Consider the following 24,446-nt stretch of genomic DNA (forward strand, 5'->3'; position numbering starts at 1 on the left):
GCAGTAGGTACTGGGAGATGAAGAAGCTTGCACAGGATAGAGCAGCATGAAGAGTTGCATCACACCAGTCTCAGGACTGAAGACCACAACAACAACAACAATGCTCCATACGGCAGATGGCCGTTGATGTGTACGGGATGAAACATTTCATAATAAACACCCTGCAACAATACTCGAAAGGGTCCAAGCAAGGGGGTATTCGCTGGATGATCTCGTCATTCTGGAAGACACAGTCGATCAACACAAGGAAACATCTATCCTTGGGGACATGCTGTTTATTTTACTCGGCACGAAGGCACCTAGCAGCAGGACAACGTAACGTATCATGCAGCTCGCAGTGCACGTGCGTGGTTCAGAGAGCACCAGGATGAGTTAACCGCACACCCTTGTCTACAAATCTCCCGAGATTAAGACCCAATTGAGAAGCTGTGGGACCTCGTCGAACAGGCTGCTCATGCCGTGGATTCTCAACCGAGAAACATAGCGCACCTGGGCACGGCCCTGGAGTCGCCCGCCCCTCTTTTCCTACACGTCTCTTGAAGATGCTCACATTAATGTGACTGAACGATGTAGAATTATAACGGGGGACGGGACAACGGGTGAGGTGCCGGCAGCTGCTGCAACGCAATCGTCGTAATCCGCGGAGACCTCTAAGGCAGGGGTTCCCAACAAAATTACTCTAGGACCTCCTCATCGAGCATGATTCGTACCTTGTCTTTGCACAGTATCAGGTACCTAAAAAAGCCAAATTAAGAGTCTTTTTATACGTTTTCTATTTTTTGTACTTAGAAAAAACATTACATATTCATTATTGAAAAAATATTGAGCTTAAGAGGCAGCACGCGCAGTCTAAGGGCATTCAGCAGAACTATTTTTCTCTGTCTAATTCTATTTTTGCGCTAGAGTGTGCTAGTGTCAGTTGGCGCTAGGAAGACACTGGACGCAGAAGTAAGCGTTTGCTAACTCATGCAGAAAGCGGCCAAAACAAAAAATCTCTTATCATACGAAATATATTTAAAATATTTTTTATTCTAATAGCATCTTGTGGACCCCTCCGATATAGCTCACGGACCCCTGGGGGTCAGCGAACCACCTGTTGGGAACCACTGCTCTAAGGGATGACAAGTTACGACGGTCAATCTACGGTAACAGGCACTTCATTTTGTCCTCTTCTGACTATCTACAGTTGATCTTCTGAATCTCACCGGGGAAACATGTAGCCAATGGTTCGCCGATTTTTCTCTGCTTTTGTACAACTGCAGGAGATATTCAGATGTATTAGTTGCTCTTCTAGTACTAAGTGCTTGTCGAAAAATCAGCCAATGGTTCGCCGATTTTTCTCTGCTTTTGCACAACTTCAGGAGATACTCAGATGTATCAGTTGCTCTTCCAGTACTATGTGCTTGTCGAAAATCGAGGTTCAAAGTTTTGCGATACCACTGAGAGCCCCAGCCGTCAAGCAGCACGTTAGCGCAATGGCTTATGGTGGCAGATTAGAAGTCAGTCAGTATTGCATTTGAGTAACGGAATTTTTCTTTTTGTCTGATCTTCTATAAAGCACTTGTTTCGCTACAGCGAATCGTTTCTTCCTAAAGAAACAATAATCATAAAAGTGATAATTATAGTCGTACATTCGTGACGACGTATAACAGAGATTTTTGAAGAAATGTGCATACAAGGAGAACCACAAATCCACCGACCAATTTTCAGAGTTTGATCATGGATACTATCTGAGAATTTTTTATTAGGACCCTTGGCCTCCAGCGAATCATTAGAGAGTAATTAATAGTTTGGAAATTTGCAAATTTATGGTAAGGTTTTATGGGACCAAACTACTGAGATCGTCGGTCCCTAACCTTACACACTATTTCATCTAACTTAAACTAAGTAACGCTATGGACAACACACACACACACACTCACACACATACACCCATGACCGAGGGAGAACTCGAACGTCCGACCGGGGGAGCCGCGCGGACCGTGACAAGACGCCGAAGACCGCTCGGCTACCCCGCGCGGCTGAGTTAATTCAGATGACTCCAGTACTACGGACTCCTCTAACACCAACACAGAGGACATAACATACGAAGAACAAACAACAGACAATCACATATAGGGACTTTACCCACGGATCAAACCAGGGAAACACATGTCATTTTATAATAGTGGACGGTAGCTGTATCAGGTGCCACGTTAAACCTGTTACAATAATAAACATAGTTTTTTTTAACACATAGCGCATGTTAGAATAAGAGTAAACACACTATAAAACATACGAAGAGACAAGGTATATTGCATACACAACACATATCAATACTAATCCTATCTCATATAGTATAAATACACGATGTACTAAGTGTAACCTAGTGTGGGCACTTATTGTACTAGATGCCAGGGTAAACCTATAAAATACTAACATAGAATTAAGCAGACTAGCATAGTAAGTAAATAAGTACTTAAGGGAGGCACTGAACAGGGATGTCGGTCTCGAGGTCTGATTCCAAAACGTCCTCCCTAGGCGGCGTAGGAAAAGCGACCTCTACTAATCAGTCCATCTTATCTTCTTCTATCGCTCTTCTTAAATCAGAATTCTTTCTTTTATAATTTCCTTTTCCTGAAAAGTGATATATAATACTTTTATAACTAAAAAACTTGCTGAAGACAAGACGGCCTAAATACACTACTGGCCATTAAAGTTGCTACGCCACGAAGATGACGTGCTACAGACGCGAAAATTAACCGACAAGAAGATCCTGTGAGATGCAAATGATTAGCTTTTCAGAGCATTCACACAAAGTTGACGCCGGTGACGACACCTACAACGTGCTGACATGAGGAAAGTTTCCAACCGATTTCTCATACACAAACAGCAGTTCATCGACGTTGCCTGGTGAAACGTTGTTGTGATGCCTCGTGTAACGAGGAGAAATGCGTACCATCACGTTTCCGACTTTGATAAAGGTCGGATTGTAGCCTATCGCGATTGCGGTTTATCGTATCGCGACATTGCTGCTCGCGTAGGTCGAGATCCAATGACTGTTAGCAGAATATGGAATTGATGGGTTCAGGAGGGTGATACGGAACGCCGTGCTGGATCCCAACGGCCTCGTATCACTAGCAGTCGAGATGACAGGCATCTTATCCGCATTGATGTAACGGATCGTGCAGCCACGTCTCGATCCCTGAGTCAACGGATGGGAACGTTTGCAAGACAACAACTATCTGCACGAACAGTTCGACGACGTTTGCAGCAGCTTGGACTATCAGCTCGGAGACCATGGCTGTGCCGGCCGCGGTGAACTAGCTGTTCTAGGCGCTGAGACCGGAACCGCGCGACTGCTACGGTCGCAGGTTCGAATCCTGCCTCGGGCATACATGTGTGTGATGTCCTTAGGTTAGTTAGGTTTAAGTAGTTCTAAGTTCTAGGGGACTGATGACCAGCGATGTTACGTCCCATAGTGCTCAGAGCCATTTGAACTATTTTTGAGACCATGGCTGGGGTTAACCTTGATGCTGCATCACAGGAGCGCTTGTGACGGTGTACTTAACGACGAACCTGGGTACAAGAATGACAAAACGTCATTTTTTCGGATGAATCCAGGTTCTGTTTACAGCACCGTGATAGTGTTCTGTACGGGCCTTTCTGGGTACAGAAAATGTTCGACTGCTGCCCTGGCCAGCACATTCTCCAGATCTCTCAACAACTGAAAACGTCTGGTCAATGGTGGCCGAGCAACTGGCTCGTCACAATATGCCAGTTACTACCCTTGATGAACTGTGGTATCGTGTTGAAGCTGCATGGGCAGCTGTACCTGTACACGCCATCCCATCCAAGCTCTGTTTGACTCAATGCCCAGCCGTATCAAGGCCGTTATTACGGCTAGAGGTGGTTGTTCTCGGTACTGACTTCTCATGATCTATACACCGAAATTGCGTGAAAATATAATCACAAGTCAGTTCTAGTATTATATATTTGTCCAATGAATACCCGTTTATTATCTGCATTTGCTCTTGGTGTAGCAATTTTAATGGCCAGTAGTGTACTTATTTATTTTCGACAACCGATTTCGATAGACTTTGCTATCACCTTCTGGTCTTCAAATATTTCATTTACAAAACGTGTTCACTGTGAGCTGAAACCTCATGCTAAATTGTCAAATTAGTGGATAAAATGTAGAACGTTATGCAAAGGTTTGTCGGGAATAAAACTTTTACAATAAAAAGCACCTTGTGCACACGACCATGTCTGTATATGTACCGCTCGCAGATAATTGTTAAGAATTAAAAAACACGATATACAGTAAAATATACGGTAGCACATTTGTTTACGATATTTAACATGTTCCATTCACTGATGACCCACCCTAGACGGCTTACGTGGTATAACACATGCATGCCGCCTATGGTGGTACAATTCACGAGCTTCGTTAATGAATGGAACATGTCAAGCTAAAGTAATAAAGATGCGCTATTGTACATTTTACTCTATATGGTGTTTTTTAAGACTTAGCAGTCATCAGTGAGACGTACTTATGGGGGACATGGGCATGGGCACAAGGTGCTTTTTTGTTGCAAACGTTTTATTTCTGACAGATCTTGGTATACTGTGCTACATTGATCCACTAATACGTCATCTTCACATGAGGCTCCAGCTCACAATGAAAATGTTTTATAACGAAAATTTTTGAAATTCAGAAGATAACAGCAAAGCATGTTGAAATCGGTTGTCAAAAATATATGTTTTATTGCTTTTTTTGGGGGGGGGGGGGAGAGGAGGCCAGACAGCGAGGTTATCGGTCTCGTCGGATTAGGGAAGCACAGGAAAGGAAGTCGGCCCTGCTCTGGCATTTGCCTGGAGAGATTTAGGGAAATCACGGAAAACCTAAATAACGATGGTCGGAGGCGGGATTGAACTGTCGTCCTTTCGATTGCGAGCCCTGTGTGCTATCCACTGCGTCACCTCGCTCGGTATAAAAACTCCACTGGCCACTAAAATAACTACACCAAGAAGAAGACGTGCTACAGACGCGAAATTGAACCGACAGGAAGAAGATGCTGTGATATGCAAATAATTACCATTTAAGAGCATTCACAAGGTTGGCGCCGGTGGCGACACCTGCAACGTGCGGACATGAGGAAAGTATCCAACCGATTTCTCATACACAAACAGCAGATGACCGGCGTTGCCTGGTGAAACGTTGTTATGCCTCGGGTAAGATGGATAAATGCATCACGTATCCGACTTTGATAAAGGTCGGATTGTAGCCTATCGCGATTTCGGTTTATCGTATCGCGACATTGCTGCTCGCGTTGGTCGAGATCCAATGACTGTTAGCAAAACATGGAATCGGTGGGTTTAGGAGGGTAATACGGAACGCCGTCCTGGATCCTAACGGCCTCGTGTCACTAGCAGTCGAGATGACAGGCCTCTGATCCATCCGCATGGCTGTAACAGATCGTGCAGCCACGTCTCTATCCCTGAGTCAACCGATGGGGACGTTTGCAAGACAACAACCGTCTGCACGAACTGTTCGGCTATGTTTGCAGCAGCATGGACTATCAGCTCGAAGACCTTGGCTGCAGTCACCATTAATGCTTAATCACAGACAGGAGCGCCTGCAATAGTGTACTCAACAACGAACCTGGGTGCACGAATGGCAAAACGTCATTTTTTCGGATGAATCCAGGTCCTGTTTACAGCATCATGATGGTCGCATCCGTGTTTGGCGACATCGCGGTGAACGCACATTGGAAGCGTGTAATTGTGATCGCCATACTGGCGTATCACCCTGCTTGATGGTATGAGGTGCCACGTCTCGGTCACATCTTGTTCGCATGACAGAACTTTGAATAGTGGACGTTACATTTCAGATGTGTTACGATCCGTGGCTTTACCGTTCATTCGATCCCTACGAAACCCTACATTTCAGCAGGATAATGCACGACCTCATGTTGCAGGTCCTATACGGGCCTTTCTGGATACTGAAAATGTTCGACTGTTGCCCTGGCCAGCACATCCTCCAGATCTCTCACCAATTGAAAACGTCTGGTCAGTGGTGGCCGAGGTACTGGCTCGTCACAATACGCCAGTCACTACTCTTGATGAACTGTGGTATCGTGTTGAAGCTGCATGGGCAGCGGTACCTGTACACACCATCCAAGCTCTGTTTGACTCAATGCCCAGGCATATCAAGGCCGTTATTACGGCCGAAAGTGGTTGTTCTGGGTACTGGTTTTTCAGGATCTATGAACCCAAATTGCGTGAAAATGTAATCACTTGTCAGTTCTAGTATTATAAATTTGTCCAATGAATACCCTCTTATCATCTGCATTTCTTCATGGTGTAGCAATTTTAATGCCTAGTAGTGTATGCATGGAATCTTGGCTACAAGAAGGTTTTTTTTAATCAAGAAAAATAGATCGCTCCTTCTCATTCCTCAACACGGGAAGTTTAAATCAAGTTTTATAATATAGCTGCTATTTACGCCAAGAAAGAGTACAAAAGATCTCCTCGAGGCCCACCTGCACGTGGTGCCGTGTGGGCAACTGAGGCCGTGGCCTCAGCTGCGCAGAAAGTGTGCTGTCGATTGGGGGTTGTTGGTTGCGACTAAGTGGACCGAATGAGGCACTACATTCCGCACAAAACTTATTAGGTGGGAGGCGATACTAGCCGGAAATCAACGTGGAAAAGAAAGATGCAGCTCTCGTCCCGAGTCATCAAAGAAACGGAGCTTGGAAATGGGAAGCTCTAAGATCAGGTTCCACTGGATGCGGGTTGCAGTAGTTCCATAGAGGTGAAGGAGCTTGCGCAGGGTAGATTAGCGTGGAGAGCTGCATCTAACCACTCTTCGTGCAGAAGAAAAGAACAGCAACAGGTACGTATTTCAATCGGGCGAAAGATGCGCGAAATCGGTGACTCATTGGGTTTATGCCCGCCTTGTCAGTGATCTCCCACCAGTGTGACGCGGAACGCGAGGCTTAACGGCAGATTAAACGGCGGAGCGAGCCGGCGCGGCTGCCGGGCCGGGCAGAGGAGGCTCGGAGGCAGCGCCCCTGGCGGCGGAGGGCCGCATCGGGCGCGCGGCGCGGTGCGGCCGGCAGCCCGCGTGGAGCCGTAGTGCTGTGCAGCCCGCGGCGCGATGCGGTCGTCGCTCCTGCCTCCCCTGCTGCTGCTGCTGCTGCTGGCCGTCGCCGTGGCGACCGCTCTGGCCACGCGGCAGCACCCGCACGACGCCAAGCCGTACACCAAGCGCCGCTCCGGGTGAGTCCCGCCTTCCGCTCTGTCAACAAACTGCTGCTGGCCGCGCCACCGCACCACGGCCAGCGTTTTTGGCCGCCATTGCTGAGTAGCCACCATCAATGTTTACCTCTTCACTTACACCCACATCTAAATGTACACTTGCCAAGTCACTATATAGCACGTGGTGGAGGGTACATCACACCAATATTAACGATTTCTTTCCCATTTTCTTCACGAATTCAGCGAGGGAGAAAAGATTGCCTGTTTGCCTCTGTACGCGTCCTAACGCCTCTTACATTTTTTTTTCGTGGTGCCCACGCGAAATGTACAGAGGCGGCAACATAATGGTCGCACAGTCTGCATCCAATATAGATTCTCTACATTTCGTAAAAACTATGTCTTGTTAAAACGATTTCTGTTTACATTTCTGATACAATTTCGTGTGGACTGTACACACCTGTTATGGTTCTAGCATCATGTCTCTAACGTCATTTTGTTCTTTTACCGTGCCTATTTGGTAAGAACAAATTCAAAAGTAATAGCAGTGTACATGGCTACAACACTAGGAGAAAGGATGATCTTCACTACTCAAGGTTAAATCTAACTTTGGCTTAGTAGGGGGTAAATTATGCTGCCACAAAAGTCTTTGGTCACTTACCTAATAGCATCAAAAGTCTGACAGATAGCCATGTAGCATTTAAAAGGAAATTAAAAGAATTTCTTAATGGCAACTCCTTCTACTCATTAGATGAATTTTTGGATATAGTAAGTGGGTAATTTCCTAACCTCCACCAAAAAAAAAAAAGAATATTAAATGTCATGTAATATTTTGTGTATTTGCAATATCTTGTATAGACACCTTTTATTAACCTGACAAGTTCCACATCATTAAAAAGTGTCGTATTTATGGTGTATGGAACAAGTACTAATCTAATCTATCTCTAATCTAGAACACCAATAAATTGAAACGAGACTTTAGAACAGATACCATTGGCACGTTGCATGCAATATCTTTCACAAATGCGTTGTATTTTCCCATAATCCTTTCAACAAATCTAAGCCTTACATTCGGCTTACCTAGTAACTATTTGACTTGATAATCCCTTGATGCATCGACTTCAAGATGTTCACCACTAATCTTTTTGACCGAGCGAGGTGACGCAGTGGTTGGCACACTGGACTCGCTTTCGGGAGGACGACAGTTCAATCCCGCATCCGTCCATCCTGATTTAGGTTCTCCATGATTTCCCTAAATACCTCCAGGCAAATGCTGGGATGGTTCCTTCGAAAGGGCACGGCCGACTTCCTTCTCCGTCCTTCCCTAATCCGATGAGATCGATGACATCGCTGTTTGGTCTCCTCCCCCAAAACAACCCAACCCAACCAAACCTTTAATCTCTCTGTTATAGGAATCTTCTTACATTTATTCACATTTAAAAAGGTCTACCAATCACTACACGATGTAGATCTTCTGTCCAAGTCTTGCTGAGGTTCCTTATGATCGTTCGACGATGATACTTTTCTGTGCCGCAACAGCGCAGCCAGCGAACCATCCTACACTAATGCTGATGAATACTTTCCGTATTGAAAATAACAGTGGTCCTATTACGTTTTCTTGTGACAAACTAATGTCACCTGGTGTTCTGTGGAACATTCGCCGCCCTGTGTAAAGTACGGGGTTGTATTAGTCAATTAATGCTCTGTATGATGGAATTTTGGTCAGTAGTCGATGATTACGTACAGCGTCGGACGCTCTTGGCAGGTCCAGGAAGTCTACATGTACCTGTTTGCCTGAATCTATTGTTTATAAGACATAGTGTGTGAACAGAGCAAGCTGTGTTTCTCGCGAGTGGTGTTTTTGTGAAACAGAGCTGACTGTAGGAGAAACGCGTGTTTTTTTTCTTCAGGAACGTCATATTGGTTGTACTTAGACTGTGTTCTACGATCCTGCAATTGGCCGTCCTCAGCAATATTGCTCTGCAACTCCGTCCAACTGAATTTCTACGGTTTTTGTAAACAGAAGTGTCCTGCTCTTTTCTCCAGGCATGTAGGGCTGTTTGCTGCGCAAGACATTCTCAATAAATATGATCTAGGAAATGAGCTAAAGTAAAACATAACTGTAATTCTATCGGGGACTGATGGATTGTCAGCCTTAAAAACTCATAATTGTTTTTCAGTACTGGGGTTACTAGCATCGATGTCACTCATTTGTGAGTCTGCTCGCCGGTCAGACATTGGTACTGAAATATCCTCTTCCGAGAACACATTTCTAAATGTGGGATTCAGAATTTCTTTTCTCTGAGTGCAGCCTTCGGTTTCAGCACCAGACGGATCCACGACAGATTTAATGTAACTTTACAACGCGTTTGTTGACTTTGCCGTATTTTGTAATTGTGTCACCCAGCTCTAACGTTGCAAAAAGGACAGGAGGGTTGCGGGTAATGTTTTGAGATTACGAGGTCTTTGGAGACTGTTTACAAGCTCGGTTTTCATGGATGCGTTGAAGGAACTGGCTTTACATGCGCTCCAACTGACTTTGGGGAAATTGAACTTACGAGAGATGAAAGGCAGCTTGTTTTAAATGTGCATAAATATAAGTTATTGTAAACTTGTAGGAGAAAATTTCTATGAGATTCAATTACACTAACAATAGTATGCTGCTTGATTTAGTGACGTCGAATAAATATCATTTTTTGAGAAAGGATACTGCGTTGAGTAAATACAATACTTTTATTTTTTCACGCATGCATATTTCAATGAAGTTTCACGAAATTTTCTGTTGAATAACAAGTAAAACGTTGCGTGATAATACAAACAGTTTCTCAGAAGAGTGGACCATAATCGAAGGCGAAACGTCACTGAAACGTGTGTGGGCGAAAAAAGGAATAAAAATGGTTTGCTAAAGGCAGCATCTTTTTCCAAACAAAATTTGTTCCCTTCCTGCATTAGCGAGTGAAACAGGAAGAGAAGTGATTGACAATGGTACAAAGTACGTTCCACTATACGCTGTACGATGGCTTGACATGATGTATTTAGGTGTAGATAATCCACAAGTAATTACGCTCTAGACGGAAGGACGGGGAAGTGTCCTGGACGCAGCGCCACTTCGCTCAATCCGAAAGGCCACGATATTTTTAGCCATGCTGCGATCACACATCCAGAGTTGTTTTAATTGTAATTGGCTGTCCCTCCGGAAGCCTATATCCTTTTGTGTATGTCTTTATCCAGTGATATCGTCTCATCTCATTCCATATTTTATTCCCCGGAAAACTAAAATTTTATACTTCATTTCAGAAAAAGTACATAGCTACTACATGTGAAAGTAAATACCAAAGAAGTTTTTTGGCAATGAGTACAACTGTCGTTTTTTGCGAAAATGTTTATCGTATTTCGACTTTTTTTTATATTCGTCTGGCGCTATTCAGGTGGAGGAGATTCAGCGCACTGGATGAATTCGTGAAGAGTCGCTGAAACATCTTCCAGATGTAATGTGATTTCCATCTGACTATTTTTGTGTTTGACATATACTTGGAGAATCGCAGCCTATAGAGACTGTAATCGTTCGAAACGCTGTCAACTTTTCTGCACGTGCTGGAGGATGCTCGGCTTGTATTACTCTTTTGGTCTGCTTAATTCTTTGTATTTTAACACCGTTATGTGAAAGTAAGCTCATTTCTCATTACGCATCGATATTATCCACTTGCAATTAACACTGTGTCTCTTAACTGTTCATAATCTGGCTCATTAGGCGAAGATGAAACCTTAATGTAGAGATATTAGTATTTCTATGATATATGTATGCAGGCTGAAGCGACAAACGAAAATTTGTACCAAGGCCTGGATTCGTAGCTGGGTTTGCTGCTCACCAGAGAGATGCGCTAACCACTACGCCATTCTGGCACAGTGGGTTTGCAGAATTGCACGAACTACTCTAGCACACCCCCTCCTCAGTTCAAATAGCATTTCATGCCTTATCCCACTTGGTATTCCCCCAAAACTCGAACAGCACTACAAAGGCTCTCCGACTGTATTGCAATAGACACTCAGAATCTTAAAACGATATCAGCTATCTTTTAGATCCAGAAAGATGACTGTCTCGTTTCTGAGCACTATTTACGTCTGTGTTACTTATTTCATCTGTGTGATGATGATGAATTTATATCTCTTCTCAGTGCTTTGCGAATGAGTTGCTGGAGGTGTTCTTATGTCATTTTGTGGAGGTATCAATATTTAAATTTGTCAAAATGTGTTTCTCTTTTGCTTATATGTTTCTACGCTGAATATGATTATCAGTGTCTGAGAGGGGCATAAAATGCCATCGATCTTTCCATCTTGAAGAAGAAGTATGATGTCAATGGAGATTCTCAGTTTATGGATGTGTTTATTAGCACCCTTATATACTGTTAATTCCTTTCCTAGCTATATAAAAAAAAGCAGCTGTGTCACCCGCTGGAAATTCCGTCTACAGATGGACATTCGACATATCTCTGGTAGTTTTGATATGAACGTAATCGCTATTTCATCTTAACCGCGATAAGTTTCTTCAATTTCACGAAACGCATTTGGAGTCAAACTTACAAATGCGACTGGGGACAAAAAACTGAACCAACGAAGTGGTCATTGTTACGAACTAGCTCGCCTGCACACAGCAACTATACAGATTCGTCACAGGGGCAAAACAGGGTTAGATAATAGCTATGGCAAAAATAGATGGGAACACACATCAACAATAGTTTAAAATAATTTATTGATAGAAGTTTTTCAGCACTTAAACAGAGTATCAAGCGATAGCAATACAGTTCAGTGTTCACTTCCACTGATGTCTCTTTAAACACTTGTGTAGTCCTAAACTCAGTGAACGACGAAACATCGCTTGTATAATGTCCAATTTAGAACTTCTTCGTGGCGACTGTAGGCGAGTTCTGAGAGAATCGCAAAGACACTGTCCTGATACTTGTCTGTCGATTCTTTGACAACTGTCTTGATGAATGGTGCAGCAATGTGTCTGCTGATACGTTTGGCTGTTGGATGGCCACCTGGGAACTGCACTGACCGAAAAAAAAATCGCAACACCAAAAAACAGTTAATGTAGAGTAATGAAATTTCGTGATACATTTGCCTAGGTAACATATTTAAGTAATCAACATTGCAAGATCACAGGTTAACGTAAGCACGAGGTAAGCCATTGCACATGTGAAATGATGGTACATTAATGACCGGCGTAGTCACCAGAATGCTGCATGCAAACGCTTATCCATTGTATCGTACAGGTGCCTGGTGTCAGTTTGAGGGATGGAGTTCTGTGCCTGTTGTACTTGGTCAGTCAACACAGTGACTGATGATAGTGGTTGTGGATGATAGTGGATGTTCCACATGTGCTCGATTGGAGGCAGATCTGGTGATCGAGCATGACAAGGCATCACGTCGACAATCTGTAGCGCATGTTAGGTTACAACAGCGATATGTGGGCGAAAGTTATTCAGCTGTAAAACACCCCCTGGAAGGCTGTTCTTGAATAGCAGTAGAACAGATCGAATCACCAGAGAGACGTACAAATTGGTAGCGAGGTTGCGTGAATAATCAGGCTCCAGCTGTCATACAAAATCGTATCCCAGACCGTAACTCCTGGTGTAAGTCCAGTGTGTCTAGCACACAGACAGGCTGGTTACAGGCCTTCAACTGGCCTCCTTCTAACCAACACACGGCCATACTGGCACCGAGGCAGAACCAGCTTTCATCAGAAAACACAACAGACTCCCTCCATGCCCTCCAGTGAGCTCTCGCTTAACAGGACTGAAGTTGTAAATGGCGATGGCTTTGGGTCACTAAAATGCCCGCTACTGCGCATCTGGCTCTGCGCTACCCTTGAAGTTATCTATTTGCAACAGTTAGTTGTGTCACTACGATGCCAGCTGCTGTTCAGATATCTACTACAGATGCAGTACGATGAGCCGGCCGGTGTGGCCGAGCGGTTCTAGGCGCTCCAGTCCGGAACCGCGCGGCCGCTACGGTCGCAGGTTCGAATCCTGCCTCGGGCATGGATGTGTGTGATGTTCTTAGGTTAGTTATGTTTATTTAGTTCTAAGTTCCAGGGGGCTGATGACCTCAGATGTTAAGTCCCATAGTGCTCAGAGCCATTTAAACCATTTTTTGCAGTACGATGCGCCATAACCCCAAGCCAAACGATGGTCTTCCCTCTCGGTAGCGCCACGTAGCCGTCTGGAGCCCGATCATTTGGCGACCGTACTTTCTCGGGACATCAGCTGCCAGAAATCATGTAAAGCGGCCACATTCCTGCCAAGTCTTACTGTAGTATCGCAGAAGAAAGATCCAACTGATCGTGGCCCTTTTACAAGTCCTTGTCCAAACACAGTGAGGTGCTGACAATGGCTTATTTCTCGCCATAAAGACATTCTTGACTAAAGTCAACACACCACGTCCAGTCTCAAAGGTAAATAACGCTCACGAATGTTAATACCATGTATTTAAAGTAAATCTGATTTTCCTCCACATAGAGGCGCTGATAGAGCCACTCGTATCCGACAGGCGCGAAATTTGAATAGACATGATCGTCCAGTTGTAGAAACACGCACAACTTCCTTTTGGTGTTACCACTTTTTTTCCGTTAATGTAGTCTATTTGTATGACGTAAGGCTGATGTACCATATGTTTGTAATATAAGTGCAGCTACTCACAGATGAACACTATTGGCAGTAATTATCGTAACAGTGAAACTTGATCGATGTGCTAATGCGTTAAGGCGGAACCGGTTTACCCGGGAAAAAATTAGTTCCAATTTTGGCCACTAGGCGCAAATCTGGCGCTGTAAATACAAGGAAGACATTTAAAAATGAAACTTCCTGGCAGATTAAAACTGTGTCCCGGACCGAGACTCGAACTCGGGACCTTTGCCTTTCGCGGGCAAGTGCTCTACCGACTGAGCTACCCAACCACGACTCACGCCCCGTCCTCACGGCTTTTATTCCACCAGTACCTCGTCTCCTACCTTCCAAACTTTACAGAAGCTCTCCTGAGAACCTTGCAGAACTAGCACTCCTGAAAGAAAGGATATTACGGAGACATGGCTTAGCCACAGCCTGGGGGTTATTTCTAGAATGAAATTTTCACTCTACAGCGGAGTGTGCGCTGATATGAAACTTCCTGGCAGATTAAAACTGTGTGCCGGACCGAGACTCGAACTCGGGACCTTTGCCTTTCGCGGGCAAAGTTCATACGTGTCCGGTGAAGCATAAAGCATGATTCAACTGGGTAGGCTACGCGTCACCACTCACAGAACGTTCAGTCGTCGTATCGGCTTGCAAATTCCAGCCTTCGTCGCCCATGAATAACAAGTCAGCATGCGTGCTTGAACCAGGCGCCTGCTGCAGAGGCCCACATGCAGCAACGTTCGCTGATCGTTCGTGGAGGAGACAGTGTTGGCAGCCAGCTGGTTCATGTCAGCGCTCAGTGGCTTAACAGTTGCACAGCTCTTCGTCCGTGCATCTGCAGCCGTCCCTCACGCATGTCAACTATGGCCCACGATGCATCACAGCTGGCGTGGCACCGGTTTTGGGCAGCATATTCCGCCCTGCTTTAACTACGGCAGAACGTGAACAGCTTACGAAGTTAACCGTTTCGGAAATGCCTCCATTCTTGACATTGGTTATGCACTTCTGAAAGTCAGATAAATCACGACGTTCCTGCATTACGTCAGCGATTGCGCTGCTGCACTGTTGTCCACCCCTCCCCTACCCTTATCGACATGCTTTGTATACCATCCACTGTTAGTGGTGCCAGCTGTTAATGATAATTGCACGTTGAACGTCGAACTTAGACGGAAGTCACATTAATGTTACTGGACCGTGTTTAAGCGTGCATACACTAGTGCCGTTAAAATTGCTACACCAAGAAAAAATGTAGATGATAAACTGGTATTCATTGAACAAATATATTATTCTAGAACTGACATGTGATTACATTTTCACGCAATTTGGGTGCATAGATCCTGAGAAATCAGTATCCGGAAGAACCACCTCGGCCGTAATAACAGCCTTGATACGCCTGGGCATTGCGCCAAACAGAGATCGGATGGCGTGTACAGGTACAGCCGCCCATGCAACTTCAAAACCATACCACAGTTCATCAAGAGTAGTGATGGCGTATTGTGACGAGCCAGTAGCTCGGCCACCATTGACAAGACGTTTTCAATTGGCGAGATGTGTGGAGAATGTGCTGGCCAGGGCAGCAGTTGAACATTTTCTGTATCCACAAAGGCCAAACACGGATGAGACCATCATGATGCTGTAAACAGAACCTGGTTTCATCTGAAATAATGAAGTTTTGCCATTCGTGCACCCAGGTTCGTCGATGAGTACACCATCGCAGGCGCTCATGTCTGTGATGCAGCGTCAAAGGTAACCGCAGCCATGGTCTCAGAGCTGATTTGTCCGAGCTGTTGCAAACGTCGTCGAACTGTTCTTGTAGATGGTTGTTGTCTTGCAAATGTCCCCATCTGTTGACTCAGGGATAGAGACGTGGCTGCCCGATCCGGATAAGCTGCCTGTCATCTCGACTGCTAGTGATACGAAGCCGTTGGGATCAAGCACGGCGTGGCCGCGGTGGTCTCGCGGTTCTAGGCGCGCAGTCCGGAACCGTGCGACTGCTACGGTCGCAGGTTCGAATCCTGCCTCGGGCATGGATGTGTGTGATGTCCTTAGGTTAGATAGGTTTAAGTAGTTCTAAGTTCTAGGGGACTAATGACCACAGCAGTTGAGTCCCATAGTGCTCAGAGCCATTTGAACCAAGCACGGCGTTCCGTATTACCCTCCTGAACCCACCGATTCCATATCTGCTAACAGTCATTGGATCTCGACCAACGCTAGCAGCAATGTCGCGATACGATAAACCGCAATCGCGATAGCTACAATCCGACCTTTATCAAAGTCGAATACGTGATGCAATTCTCCTCCTTACACTAGGCATCACAGCAACGTTTCACCAGGCAACGCCGGTCAACTGCTATTTGTGTATGAGAAATCGGTTGGAAACTTTCCTCATGTCAGCACGTTGTAGGTGTCGCCACCGCGCCAACCTTGTGTGAATACTGTGAAAAGCTAATCATTTGAATATCACAGCAGCTTATTCCTGTCGGTTAAATTTCGCGTCTGTAGCACGTCATCTTCGTGGTGTAGCAATTTTAATGGCCGGTAGTGTATAATCGGATGATAAGGCAGTACCTGCCCTGTCCAATTTTGAACGTCATAGAACGTATGAACAGCAGTGTAAGACACGGAGTGTGGCGCAATACGTTTTTGGTAGTGCCTTCCTTTTCTATTTTATTTGCGGTTAGAGCACGGGATGAACGACTCTCTGGACTTTCCGTTTTTGATTTTCACATCGAGGTTATTCCATGAGACATATGTGGGAGAAAGTAATATGTTTTTAACAAAAGGCACATTACCTAACAAGTAACGTCCGCCAGTGATGTTTGTTGAATACCTACGTAACGCTCTCATAATCAATGAGCGAACTCTGACACTCTTCTTTGGGTCTTCACTAGCTGTAACATTACTCGTAATTCTACCTGCTAAGGGTCCTACATCAAGGATCACTATTCTATAACTGGTAGAACCAGTGTTTTGTGAGCCACTTCTTTCGTGGGTTAGCTAGATTTCATTAACGTTCTTGCAGTGTTCATCAATCTGGCATCTTCTTATCCTACAACTAAATTTAAGTGTTCATTTCACATCCAATAGCTCCTGATGATTGCTTTCTGATATTCTGCATGGTATAAGAGGCAAACGAGGCAGATGGAAAAAAACAAGTGAACTCTTCATTTTTTTCAAAAGTAATCGCCATAATTGTTAACACATTTCTTCCACTGAGAGACAAGACAGTCGATGCCTTCGTGGAAAAGTGTTTGCGATTGCGTACGGAAAGATCATTGTACCTTGCCGTGCAGCTATTCGTCAGAACCAAATCGGCGGCCACGAATGTCTTTCGTCAGGGCTCCATAAATATGGAAATTGCCTGGGGAGAGATCGGGACTGTACGGAGGATATCTAAGGGCTTCCCACAGCCTTGGCACACATGTTGCCAAGGCTGTTTCGTCTGTGCTGCAGAAATCTTGCTGGAAAGCGCTTACACATCCTCCTTACAGTCCCTGTCTCTCTCTGGCCGCTGTGGCCGAGCGGTTCTAGGCGCCTCAGGCTGGAACCGAGCGGCCGCTACTGTTCCTAGTTCGAATCCTGTCTCGAGCATGGATGTGTGTGATGTTCTAGGGGACTGATGACCTCAGATGTTAAGTGCCATAGTGCTCAGAGCCATTTCAACCATATCTCTCACCAGGAGAATTCCATGTTTTTGCAGCTCCGAAGAAAAACATTCGCGGCCGTCAATTTTCTACGGACGAAGAGGTGGACACCTGAGTAGAATCATGGCTCTGTAGGCAAAGACAAACATTTTTCCATAAAGACGTTGACCGTCTTGTCTCACAGAGGGGTAAATATATTAACAGTTTTGGCGATATCTTTTGAAATAATAAACAGTTTACTAACTTTTTCCATCTCACTTTCTCACTTGAGTATGTCTTTTATTTGTTGACGTTAAGGTTCAATTACCATTCTTAAGAACGTTCATTAATGGAGTCTAAGAGATAAGATAACACTGAAACGATAATGTAATGGAAGATGAGTGGATGACATTATAAAACATACGGGAGCAGCATGGCTGTGGATTTCTGAAGATCATACTACATAGATATCTCTAGAGAATTCCTATACACATTAAAGAATCTCAAACAGTTGACGAGCATAATGGAGATTATTATAAAGATGATGATGATGATGAAACTTTGCATCGATCTTTGCGGCGTCCTGGTTTTTAAGTGCTATTAAGCTTGCTGCTTTTTATAAAAAGTAGCAACAATACAAACCATAAGCCCTGCTACAAGAAACTGTGACAAGCCATAATAATAGACCTCGTATAATTATTTATCGAAAGCCAGGAGGTGCTCTGGCGTATTGCCTGACGGATGTGCGTGACAGGTCGAAACCCTGTGCTTTTTGACGCTGCCGCGCTTGGACGACATGCATTATAACTCAGGTGTGGTGCTGAGGCCTCTGTCCCCCTTAATTAAACTATCCGACACACTAACGTTTCCTGACTCCTTTAATACTTTCCCCCAGATGTTCGGCTGCTTCGTTTCACCCTCACAGGTGGGACAGTGATCGGATTTTAGCTGTATGCTTAAATCAAGTATTCTTTACATCGCAATTTAAGAGTTCTCGTTGTTTGTCCAGCATATGAAGTGCCACACTGACTCTACCCTCTTCTTCTCGCTTTATTTTTATTGGTAACATTGGCATGGGTCTCAGTGTAGGCAGTGTCACTCAGGATGTCGTTCAGTTCTCTTTAGCAGCCCTCCGGTAGCATTCTAACAGCTACGTTCCTCTTACTGCCCGGAGTTTATTCACAGATATTTTTGTTGGTTCGACTAAATTTTTTTATTAACAGCAGCCATTACGTTATGAGGGACGGCGATCGTTCAACAGAACGGAAATAGCCTCGCGGAGTGGCCGCATGGTCTCAGGCGCCACGTCACGGATTGCGCAGCCCCGCCCGCTGGAGGTTCGAGTCCTTCCTCAACCATGGGTGTGTCTGTTGTTCTTAGCATAAGTTAGTTTAAGTAGTGTGTAAGTCTAGGGATCGATGATCTTAGGAGTTTGGTCCCTTAGGAACTGCCGGCCGGTGTGGCCGAGCGGTTCTAGGCGCTTCAGTCTGGAGTCGCGCGACCGCTACGGTCGCAGGTTCGAATCCTACCTCGGGCATGTACGTGTATGATGTCCTTAGGTTAGTTAGGTTTAAGTAGTTCTAAGTTCTAGGGGACGGACGACCTCAGATGTTAAGTCGCATTGTGCTCAGAGCCATTTGAACCATTTGAACCTTAAGAACTTACACACATTTGAAACTTTAGAACTGAAATAACATTGGGTGTGCAACAACGAACCGTAGTGGGACCTTTATTATTCTCAACGCACATATATTGTTCGCCGACGATGCTGTTGCCTGCAGAAAAGTGTCTTATTTGAGCTATCGTTCAAACGTGGATAAAAGTTTCACTTGGTGACATGGATGACAGTTCAGTTTTAATGTGGTGAAATTGAAGATAATGCACTTAGTAAAGAGAAGCAGCCCCATAGTATTCGATTACAAGATTAATCTTGAATAAGTGGAGCACATCACATAGCTTAAAATGCCGCCCGGATTGGCCGCGCGGTTACTGGCGTCCTGTCACGGGCTTCTCGGCCCCTCCCGCCGGAAGTTCGAGTCCTCCCTCGGATATGGGTGTGTGTGTTGTTCTTAGCGTAAGTTAGCTTAACTTACTTTAAGTAGTGTCTAGGTCTAGGGGCCGATGACCAAAGCAGTTTGGTCCATTAGGAATTCACACACATTCATTCTTTACATTGTTTAATTATGCAGGCGATATAAAGTTGGATGAATAGCAAAAGTCTATAATAGGCAAGGCGAATGGAAGACTTACATTTGTTGGAAGATTCTGGAAAAATACAGTGCAGCTTTATAGGAAATAGCTTGCAAGACGCTAGTGAAACCATTTATATAGTACTTCTCCAGCTTTTGGACGGCTTATCACTTAGGTATGAGAGAATCCACAGACGTGTTGTTAGGATCTCAGGTGATCTGTAAAGGTCTGTTGTTTTCTGACATTTCTAACTTGTGGAATTGTACGATATCCGCCCTGGTCAGGTCGTAAATTCCCTATTATACCCTTGCTGTGACATTCAACTGGTTCTTGATAACTGCTGCTTTGCTCAGGTCGGCGTTCTATGTTACGTTAACGACTACGCCCTCCATCGCTCCACCCCTTCGCTGTCCATGTAGCTACCGTGGTGGGAGGTGGCACTGGAAGGGGTGGTGCCTCCGGTTGCTGAACGTTTGATCGGAGTAAGGTATGATTTGAAATCACTGGATTTTGAGTATGCTCTGAGAGAGAGATTTAGTAATGGTCTGAATTGTCGGTTGAGCTGTACTCCTAAGATGCTACAGACCTGATCTCAGGTGACCTACAGTAAGGGAAGCTCCTCATAAAATAGTGCGAAGAACGTTAATGTCATGCAATGAATAACGTATTTTCCGGCCATTGTGGCCGAACGGTTCTAGGCGCTTCAGTCTGGAACCGCGCGACCGCAACGGTCGCAGGTTCGAATCCTGCCTCTGGCATGGATGTGTGTGATAGATTATTTAGGTTTAAGTAGTTCTAAGTTCTAGGGGACTGATAACCTCAGACGTTAAGTCCCATAGTGCTTAGAGCTATATGAACCATTTGATAACATCTTTCTAAAATAAAATTTCGAGGGGTGGCCTAATTAAACGCGAATTCTGTGGAAATAATTACTGTAAACCAGTCAGAGACCCTTACTCGGATGTAAATGACCATTCCTGTGTGGCACGGCAGCATCCAACAGCTGGTCTCACTGTCTGAGGCTCTGTGTTTTCATCTGATTTGCAGATCTTAGCCACCTAAAAAGGGTTCCTTTTTTCAAATGACTTACGGAAATTCAGCCAGGTAATATTAACAGCGACAGCCGATATTTCAGCGGGAGCACACCAAGCCATTTTCAAAGCAAACGAAGTTTTTTGAAAATTGTATATGCCAGGAGGAACTCAGGTCCCACTGGACACCTTTTAGTGTCACACACAATGCTGTTTTTATGGAACGCAGTCCAGCCTCCGCTATGCTCCTACTGTGAGTACACGGGAGGCTGCCATTTCCCTGTCCTATAACAGCTCATAGATGGCTTTCAACACTCAACAGTTTTATTACTCTAGGTCCATGTAATTTCACTGTCCTTAGCCAGATAAAGAAAGCCCCCCAGGCGGCAGAAATAGCAGTTCTCCCTCTCCATATTGATATTAGGGGAGAAGAAGGAGTGATTGGCCGGCCGAGATGGCCGAGCGGTTCTAGGCGCTACAGTCTGGAACCGCACGACCGCTACTGTCGCAGCTTCGAATCCTGCCTCGGGCATGGATGTGTGTGATGTCCTTAGGTTAGTTAGGTTTAAGTAGTTCTTAGTTCTAGGGGACTGATGACCTCAGTTGTTAAGTCCCATAGTGCTCAGAGCTATTTGAACCATTTTTTTAAAGAAGTGATTAATAGTGCAATCAATGGCAGTTGTGAATACTGCCGCAGTTTTTATTCTTCGTTGAAGACTTGACTATGTAGCTACTGCTACTTCACCTCGTATAGAACTAGTGCAGTAGTTTCTTAACCAAAATGCTAATGACACGAGTCCTCTCTAGTTTTACATCACTCTGCATTCGCCAAAACACAGTGTAATGTGTAAATGTTATTGTGTGTCCTATTCCAGTCAGCGTTCACTCGTTCTCCAGTGAATAGTGTTAGTTACAAACAAAATTCTGCAAAATATGTTTAGTATTTGTGTGTGCTTCTCAATAGGTCATGGGAATGCAAAAGAAAACGCATCAGCCAAAGCAAACTGTAAGTAATAGCAAATACTGGCGCAAAATTACGCTTAATTATGAAGTAATGAGTTAATACGCCAACCAAATTCACATTAACAACCTTTGGCTGCATATGACACGCTACCGATACATTCTATCTATCTATCTATCGCTTGCGCTTTGACCCGCGGTTACGCAGGGTCGGCCATGGTTAACCGGATTTGGGATGTTAATTGCTAGGGGTGATCGGATGCCATTCCTGCCGCCAACCCGTACCCCAGCTGTCTGTGTCTAGTGTAAATCGTGAAATAGTGTGAACGTGTTTCAAATGTCTACGAGTCTTGGAACTGAGGCGGGAGTGGGGACCAGCCCGGTATTCAGCTAGTAGGATGTGGAAAACCGCCTAAAAACCACTTCCAGGCTGGCCGGCACACCGGCCGTCGTCGTTAATCCGCTGGGAGGATTCGATCCGGGGCCGGCACGCCTGCCCGAGTACAGGAAGCAGCGCTTTAGCACTCTCGACTATCCTGACACGCTACCAGTACATGGCAATCTGCAAATGGTCCTGCAGAAGCGTATAATGTAAAATAAGGATCATGACAAAACCAACACAGAAAAAACTGTTCTTTAGGCCTAATTCTCGTAGATTAGTTATTACTCAAAACATTTTCACGGTTCACGGGTTTTAGTAAGGAAAACCCAATGATAATGGCACGGAGGTGGTGATACATGTTTGGGTCACATGAAAAAAACGGTGTTTAGCGCAACAGGCGCACCTTATATCCAATAATTTTAACTGCGAACACGGTACATACAACAGCGGCATGTCAAAATGATGAATTTCTGTTCTTTATATTAAGTGTGACATATCATCAGGTCCCCCAATCGTTTTGACCTTGAACTCGTATATCGCGTTATTGCAACTCGTGATGCACACAGTCCTGTTAACTGCCGCTGCCTGGACTTTTTTTTTCTGTGAGGTGATCAACTGGCGCCCCCGTGCTTCTCAGAGTCGCGCCGGCTCTTGCTCTTCCTGTTACGGCTTAGTTGCTCCTTCTCTGCCTAAAGGGGCGAAGAGACGATGCCGTAAATGCGGCAGGCCGACTTCTCAGACTTTTACGATATCGTAAGTCTTCGTTAGCGTTCCACGTCCGATCCCGTGGCGGATTACTGTCAGTTGATTGCATCGGGCCAACGACTGCGTTAACGACCGGCTCTCCGCAGTCTACGTTTGTGTGAATAAACAGATGAAAGTTTTGATGACGCCTGCGTGGTACTGATTTCTTATCGGTGGAGATATACGATGATTCAACCTGTAGCACGATATATGATAGGAAAGGTTTCCGAAGCCAGTGCCAGATACGAATGTAATCTCTCATGCTTAATATCACAAATAAAATTGGGTAGATCTTCTTTTTCTCATCACTGTTACACTACTGGCCATTAAAATTGCTACACCAAGAAGAAATGCAGATGATAAACGGGTATTCATTGGACAAATATATTATACTAGAACTGACATGTGATTACATTTTCTTGCAATTTGGGTACATAGATACTGAGAATTCTGTACCTAGAACAACCACCTCTGGCCGTAACAACGGCCTTGATACGCCTGTCATTGAGTCAAACAGAGCTTGGATGGCATGTACAGGTACAGCTGCTCATGCAGCTTTAACACGATACCACAGTTCATCAAGAGTAGTGACTGGCGTATTGTGACAAAGCAGTTGCTCGGCCACCGTTGACCAGACGTTTTCAATTGGTGAGAAATCTAGAGAATGTGCTAACCAGGGCAGCAGTCGAACATTTTCTGTATCCAGAAAGGCCCGTACAGGACTTGCAACATGCGGCCGTGCATTATTCTGATGAAATGTAGGGTTTCGCAGGGATCGAATGGAGGGTAGAGACACGGGTCGTAACACATCTGAAATGTAACGTTCACTGTTCAAAGTGTCGTCAATATGAACAAGAGATGACCGAGATGTGTAACCAATGACACCCCATACCATCATGCCGGGTGATGCGCCAGTATGGCGATGACGAATACACGCTTCCAATGTGCGTTCACCGTGATGTCGCCAGACACGGATGCGACCATCATGATGCTGTAAACAGAACCTGGATTCGTCCGAAAAATTGACGTTTTGCCATTCGTACACCCAGGTTCGTCGTTGAGTACACAATCGTAGGCGCTCCTGTCTGTGATGCAGAGTCAAGGGTAACCGCAGCCATAGTCTCCTAGCTGGTAGTCCATGCTGCTACAAACGTCATCGAACTGTTCGTGCATATGGTTGTTGTCTTGCAAACGTCCCCGTCTGTTGACTCAAGGATCGAGACGTGGGTGCACGATCCGTTCCAGCCATGCGGATAAGATGCCTGCCGAGTTCGAGTCTCGGTCCGGCACACAGTTTTAATTTGCCAGGATGTCTTAGATCTGCGTTGTACGCGCAAACGACATCACTTGCGTGCAGCCTGAATTTGCTTTCATCGCTGAAGATCAAGGTGCGCCATTCCATCACCCAAGTGATCTTCTGTCGGCAGCAGTCAAGCCACACATGTTGATGCTGTGACATGAGTGTAACACGGGCCAGAAGTGTATGTACACACAGTCCCTTTGCTAATAATCGTTTCGCAACAGTTCGTGTTGACACGTCTGGGCTCACACACTCTCTTATCTGTGCTTTGGTAGCTTTACGGTCTGCTACTGATGGCCTTACAGG

General features: G+C 45.0%; 1 protein-coding gene across 2 annotated transcripts in view; it reads left to right on the forward strand.

Annotated features, from left to right (window-relative positions):
- The first annotated feature begins 7,101 nt into the window (after positions 1–7,101).
- Positions 7,102–24,446, forward strand: part of LOC126341133 (epidermal growth factor-like protein 8) — a 773,192-nt gene continuing 755,847 nt past the window's right edge. Inside the window, exon 1 of one of the 2 annotated variants that reach the window (XM_050001752.1) lies at positions 7,102–7,263. In XM_050001752.1, the coding sequence (XP_049857709.1) occupies positions 7,142–7,263 (122 nt within the window). In that variant the 5' untranslated portion in view covers positions 7,102–7,141. The remainder of the gene's footprint in view (positions 7,264–24,446) is intronic. The other variant, XM_050001753.1, reaches the window with a different exon arrangement.

The sequence above is a fragment of the Schistocerca gregaria genome, chromosome 1, assembly GCF_023897955.1.
Source record: "Schistocerca gregaria isolate iqSchGreg1 chromosome 1, iqSchGreg1.2, whole genome shotgun sequence".
Lineage (NCBI taxonomy): Eukaryota > Metazoa > Arthropoda > Insecta > Orthoptera > Acrididae > Schistocerca > Schistocerca gregaria.